Genomic DNA, 6,199 nt, shown 5'->3' on the forward strand with positions numbered 1-6,199 from the left:
CGAACTAGGGAAGGTTACCAGACAGGTCCAGCGTACTCCAAATGAGGTCGAATATAGGTTTTATATAATATTTTACAGGTCTTAACCGAACAACAGGAAATGACTTCCTTAGGAGGTACACGGTTTCATTTGCTCGTGCACGGATACTCTTAACATAAGCTGACTAGCTCCAGTCATGTGAAATAGTCACACCAAGGTCACAATGCTGTTTATACACCGTTCAGGAAATATTGATGCCGTGGGTTGTTCTTGCCAAGATGAAGCACTTTACACTTTTGTACGTTCAAAGGTAGTAACCATTCACCCGACCATCTACACACAGTGTCAAGTTCGCTATGAAAGCGATCTACCTTCGAAGAATCCGAATAGAAATTAAAGTCGTCGGCGTAGCAAGAGCTTGCCCTCCTCAAGGGATGATGAAAGGTCACCAACATAAAACAAAAACAGGAGTGGTCCGAGCACAGAACCCTGGGGAACACCACTGGTTACATCAAAGAGGAAGGATAGGGAATTGCTGACTTTGACAGAGACCAGACGTGAGCTCAGAAATGACTCCATTTCAGTAGAGGTCCTCGAACACCAGAATGTTCAAGCATGTGTAGTAGATATTTCTTCAGAACACGGTCGAAAGCACTGGCAAAATCTAAATAAATTATATCGACTGATATTCTGGCGTCGATCCGCTTAGTCCGAATGTCCACACATCCTAGCACAAACAGAAATGGAGATAATAACCAAAGTTGAAATTTAAATGTTGGCCTATAACTCGAAAACAAAAAGTTAGAGGAATGCAGTTGATGGCATTATTAGTCTCTCGAAGAAAGACGACCGTAATGTGCCATGCATTTTCCTCTATCTCGTTAGGTTGAAAAAGTTCTGGTATCACCAATTTTGCCCATCCTGTACACACTGTACACAACATACATCTGCTGAATTCGTAAATCTTCTCAACAATTAATAGAGAATATTTTATATGACAAGTACAGTTTCTCATCAAAATCGCATGCTTCAATAGAAAAATTAACATTCTCAATGCCATATCCAAAATACAATAATCATTTCGAAATGAAAACTGGAAGATATTCGTATTGAATTATAGATATGTTGTTGAGTGTTAGATTGAAATTGGGGTCTGAAAATTACTACCACAAATTGATATAAATATATAACTCCTACTGCCAATTGAGTTTTGAAAGAATAACAGACTAATCGGGATATATTGTTGATAATATATGACATATATTACATAACTACATAACATAACTAAACATTAGAAAAATGTTGTCACTGACCCACAATTTTGTTTTGAATCAACATTACTTCTGTTGATTTCCGCAGGTTTTTTGTAGAAAACATAATATTTCACTTTTGTTATGAATCCGAGCGCCTAGTGTTGCAATATCATGAAGTTTCATTTTGACTTCTAATGAATAAAATTTAGAACTACGAGATGAGTACAGGCTAAAATTGAGGCGAACCTGAGTTTGAACCTCCTTTAAACCAATTTCACAATATTGTTAGGTTATGGTGGAAAATAATTTTGAAGAAAAATCATTTCATTTTTGTCGGTTCATAAAACCATATATCAGAATGAGACAGTGTGACGAGGCAGATTTTGCCCCGCCACGAAAACAAAATTTCTTCACCTATACTTGTATAATAAGACCCATCAACCGAAATATTTTCGAAGAAAACCGTTATGTTATCATAGGGGGTCTTTACCGATTGATATTATGTCATTGTTTTCCAACGACCAGTCCCATATTTGTAGCGGAAACCGTATATGTCTTTTGTTTTCAGAATTCATATATTTTATAATTATTTCCGTTCAACCGCACATTTTCTGAGTCGAGAGCGGTCTTTAAACTTGTTCAGTTTTTCCTTCTCTTCAGTTGTTTCTGTTTCTTTCCGAGCCGGCTGGCTGACCGAGCAATTTGAGTGCAGCCAATGGGGAAATGAGTTACCGATAGTGGGGCAGTTTTCCCGAGGAGTGGTACTTCTTCGAGCCCTGCGCGGAAGGTCAAGAGCGAGGTCAGTGGAGATCGAGCTGCCGAGGAAAGTGCGTAAGGTGTTATTACCGTGAGTTGGAAATTACGTCAAGAAGTTTGAAAGTTTAAGGCAAGTCACTTGTAGTATTATTATTCCTTACGTAGTGCATACCTGAGGGCTATTGTCCGCTTTCTTTAGTCCGTTGGACTGGCTGAAAATACTTACCTACCGTTTTGAACTTGATCTAGTGATCGTAGACTGAGTATAGTGCCGGCTTCCGCGTCCGTTATCCGACCGCCGTTGGGTCCCAGGAGGACTTGGTGTTCCTACCGTATTTTTGGTGCTTATTTTGTTAATAGATTGCCGACTTCCGACCGATCAAGTTACAGGTTGACAGTTCCTTCCGACCTGCTGTCTGACTGGCAGCCATTTTGAGGATCACAGAGGGAGAGAGAGAGAGATAGAGAGAGAGAGAGAGAGAGAGAGACAGCACTGCCATTCGACTGAGACCAGCCACTGTACCGATTTCCGCCGACAGAAGGAGTGACTTGCCAGGATCTCAACAGACCGTAACTACCGTCGTCTATTTCCACTGAAATCTTCTGGAGTGACCGTACAAAATTTAACCGTATTTACCGTCTATTTCAACCTTATTTTCCTGGAGAGACCGTGTTTCATCAGCCGCCCCCACACTGACCAGGACGCCGGTTGACATCAATATTTCTTGAGACTTGTACATTTCTGTATATAATTTAATCCAGTAGGAATAAAGGACTAAACATTTATTTTGTTGCCAGTTATTTTGCCAGTGAGAGACAGTTCCCTAAATCAGTTAGAGCTATATTTTCGTCAGAAGAGGTAGGTACTCTTTTTGAGCGATTAAAAACCGTCAGAAAGCAGAGACCAAGAAGACGCTACCACCCTAGTTTTCACTGCTACCCTTCTCCACTGATCATTCAAGTCTACCCGGGCTCTCTAATTTTTGGAGATTCTGTGAGAGACGTGGGGTTCCACTGATTGCCCCACTGGCGCCCGAGCAAAGGTAAGGAGCGTCCAGGGTGAGAGAAAAAGCCCATCACATCTGGCGCCCGAGCAGGGACTTCTGCTGTTCTGTGAGTAGTTCCTGTTACCGTAACCGTCCGTACCGTTTCTGTATTTTTTTTTCTTTTCGAACCAAAATACTCTACACTGGCAAATTGGTAACCGTTCTTTATTTCTTGTATATATCCATATAGTACATATTGTAAATATTTCTTCCGAGTTTTTGGTGCCGTAAAAATGGATGTCAACCGACTGAAAAGCGACGAACTTACGTGGGAGTTAGAGGCAAGAGGCTGCACCGTAGGACATACCGTTCAGGATAAGAGAGCTCAACTGAGAAGGGCTATCCATTCCGAAATTCCGTTAATACCAAGAGATGACATTGACCAGGCACAGGAAATTGGTGTTTGTGGTGCCAAGTTGTTCGACTTGATGGGAGAGATATGTGAGTTTGACTTTGCTAATAGAGACAATGAGTTACAGCGCATAAGGAGCCGGCTATTGCACGTTCAAGGCCGACTGAGAAGTCTATCTCCGGAAGTTGCCAGTCTGCTTCACAAGAAAACCGAGCTGGAGCACTCTCTGAAGGTTGCTATGAGATTGCTGGAGAATACTCACTGGTTAGGTGGTATTCCAGGGAACCTGTCAGCCGGCACACCGTCGCTGATTGAACAGGAATTACCGGAGTTCGCATCTAGACTTGGTCCAGGTTTGATTCCGTGTTCAACAACCGTTGGAGATGCACACTTGTTGAACTTGGGAGAAGAAGGTGACATATCCCGACCGACCACTCAGGATAACAGGCTGCAGCAAGACCGCCAAGAAGTTTGTAGGGTAATAAGCCAACAAATCGAACGTACTTTTTTGCAGAGTCGACCCTCATACAACCGACCGCCCGCCGATAACCTCCCATTTACCGTTGAACAATCTCTACCAACCGTCCAAACCAATGATGACCACAGACCGTTGATAACATCCCCTGAGTCCAGGCGATTATCGAGGGAGTTTGCCGAATCAACAAGGAGAGTTTCCTTTGCGTCATCTCCTACCATAACCGCTGGGGTGAGAGAAGTAGGTAGCGAAGTCTCAACGGCCAAGGAAATCGAACTGACGACCGAAGATCCGTCGACGAAACCGCCGAAAACTACCAATTATTCCGTTCCTACTGTTCCTGTATGGAAATGGAGCCTGACATTTGATGGGTCAACCAGTGTGACCTCGTTCCTGGAAGAGGCTGAGTATCTTGCCGAGGCTAGAAAGGTGAGCCACGAACAGTTATTCGAATCCATCTACGAGTTGTTACGTAAGGATGCAAGAGACTGGTACATTCCCCGAAGAGGCACATTCAGCGACTGGACAGATTTCAAAGACCAACTTCGAGAGGCCTTTCTTCCTCCTGATTACGAGGAGATTCTACTAGAGGAGATCAAGAAACGCACTCAAGGAACCGATGAACGACTCTTGTTGTATGTAACTCGAATGCAAAATCTGTTTCAGAAACTGACCGTAAAGCGACCGACCGAGGAAGAGCAGGTGAATATCATCAGACGACGTTTACTGCCAGAATTACAAACCGCCCTGGCCTTCCAACCGACCGCCACAATAGATGAACTGCTCCGTAAAGGAAAAGTTTTCGAATTGGTCAAATGGCAAACTTCTAACTATACTTCGCCACCGTTACAAAAAGGTCTCATCAACGAACCGCATCTTACTTTCCGAAATCCCTCACCGAACGTCCAACCGATCGGAATGCACCTCAGCACACTGTCCGAACCGTCCGATAAACCGAAACTTGTCCAAAACTCTACAACACGTCAGAGACAAGATGAACCGAAGAATACCGTACGACCGCCAACCGAAACCCAGTGCTGGAGATGTGGTGGTAAGGGCCATCTACGAGTACAGTGTAAATCGAAACCGATACTTTTCTGCTCTCGATGTGGTAAGAAGGGTGTAATGTCCAGAGATTGTCAGTGTCCGTTACCGAGGAACTCCCCAAAGCCGAGGATCCGTCAGTTTCAATCAACTCCATCCCCTGTTATTCCGAAGAAAACCTTTTCTGATAACCGTCCTATAATTATTGTTCTTATAGGAGACAAGGAGTTCCAGGCACTCTTGGACACCGGATCAACCAGGTCCTTCATCAGCAGTGAAGTGGCTGCCCACTGCAAGGCCGCTGGAATAAATCCGAATTATGTTAGGGACGTTACCACCACCGTCGCTAACGGAAGTTCTATCCCGATTAAGGAAATGTACACAGCACAAGTTCAGGTTGGATCCGAAAATATTGAGGCTACGTGGTTGTTAGTTTCAGATTTACCGATCAGTGTAGTACTGGGAATGGATGTACTGAGAGCACACGACTTCTCCATCAATCTCCAAACCGCCGAATGCTTTTTGAATGGCAAGTCTCTAAAGGACAAGCCCATGATGCAGGAAAAGCAGAATCCGTTACCGTTACCGTTACCGACCGAAGGAACCATATGCCTGACTGAGGACAATGTAAGTTGCTCATGGTACAGGAGGAAATTGTCAGAGGTAAAATCGAATCCTACAGCGTTTCCTGACTACAGGATTGTATCAGGAAAATTATACCGCCATTTTTGCGATTCCGATGATTTTACAGAGCCAGAATTGGGAAATCCCTGGAAGTTATGTGTTCCGAAAGATGACCGAAGAGAAGTCCTTCTCGAAAACCATGACCGACCGACCGCTGGACACTTGGGAATAGCAGAAACGAAAGTTCGCATAGCCCGCAGCTACTATTGGCCAGGAATGTTCCGAGAAATTGCCCAATATATCCGAAAATGTAGCAAGTGTCACCGATACAAGGTTCCACAGCAGAAACCGGCAAGGAATCATTCCTATGTGGTGGAAGAACCTTGTAAAAATGACAGATTCTCCAAACGGATGGAATTTAGGCCCATGAGAACAACTGTCCAAAGAGGTGTGTACCAGGCTTCCAAGGAAGATGGAGTGAATTCCCCAAAGCAGGAGTCGATCGCAGACCCCAGACCATTCTTGAACTTTGATAGGGAAATGCGTTCACCGAACGACAAATTTTCTACCGAGATTGCTAACAAGGAGGGAGAAAATCACACCGAACCGAATACCGAACCGCAAGTTGCTTACCATAATAACCGTAACCGATTTACCGAAACTTTTAAAT

The 6,199-nt window shown here is 43.8% G+C and overlaps 1 protein-coding gene across 1 annotated transcript; it reads left to right on the forward strand.

Moving 5' to 3' along the window:
- Window positions 1-3,462: 3,462 nt before the first annotated feature.
- LOC123314075 lies at window positions 3,463-5,866 on the forward strand. The gene is made up of 5 exons (XM_044899188.1): window positions 3,463-3,475; window positions 3,680-3,855; window positions 3,901-4,281; window positions 4,339-5,532; window positions 5,657-5,866. Exons 1-5 carry the CDS (start codon window positions 3,463-3,465, stop codon window positions 5,759-5,761), a joined length of 1,869 nt encoding a protein of 622 aa, XP_044755123.1. The 3' UTR covers window positions 5,762-5,866.
- The last annotated feature ends 333 nt before the right edge of the window (window positions 5,867-6,199 follow it).

The sequence above is a fragment of the Coccinella septempunctata genome, chromosome 5, assembly GCF_907165205.1.
Source record: "Coccinella septempunctata chromosome 5, icCocSept1.1, whole genome shotgun sequence".
In the NCBI taxonomy this organism is placed as follows: Eukaryota; Metazoa; Arthropoda; class Insecta; order Coleoptera; family Coccinellidae; genus Coccinella; species Coccinella septempunctata.

What these genes read in the sequence shown, in the direction of transcription:
- LOC123314075 (XM_044899188.1), top strand. An exon ending in AGGCTGAGTATCTTGCCGAG is followed by an intron (nt 4,282 to 4,338) that starts GCTAGAAAGGTG and finishes TTGTTACGTAAG; the next exon opens with GATGCAAGAGACTGGTACAT. An exon ending in TATGCCTGACTGAGGACAAT is followed by an intron (nt 5,533 to 5,656) that starts GTAAGTTGCTCA and finishes ATGATTTTACAG; the next exon opens with AGCCAGAATTGGGAAATCCC.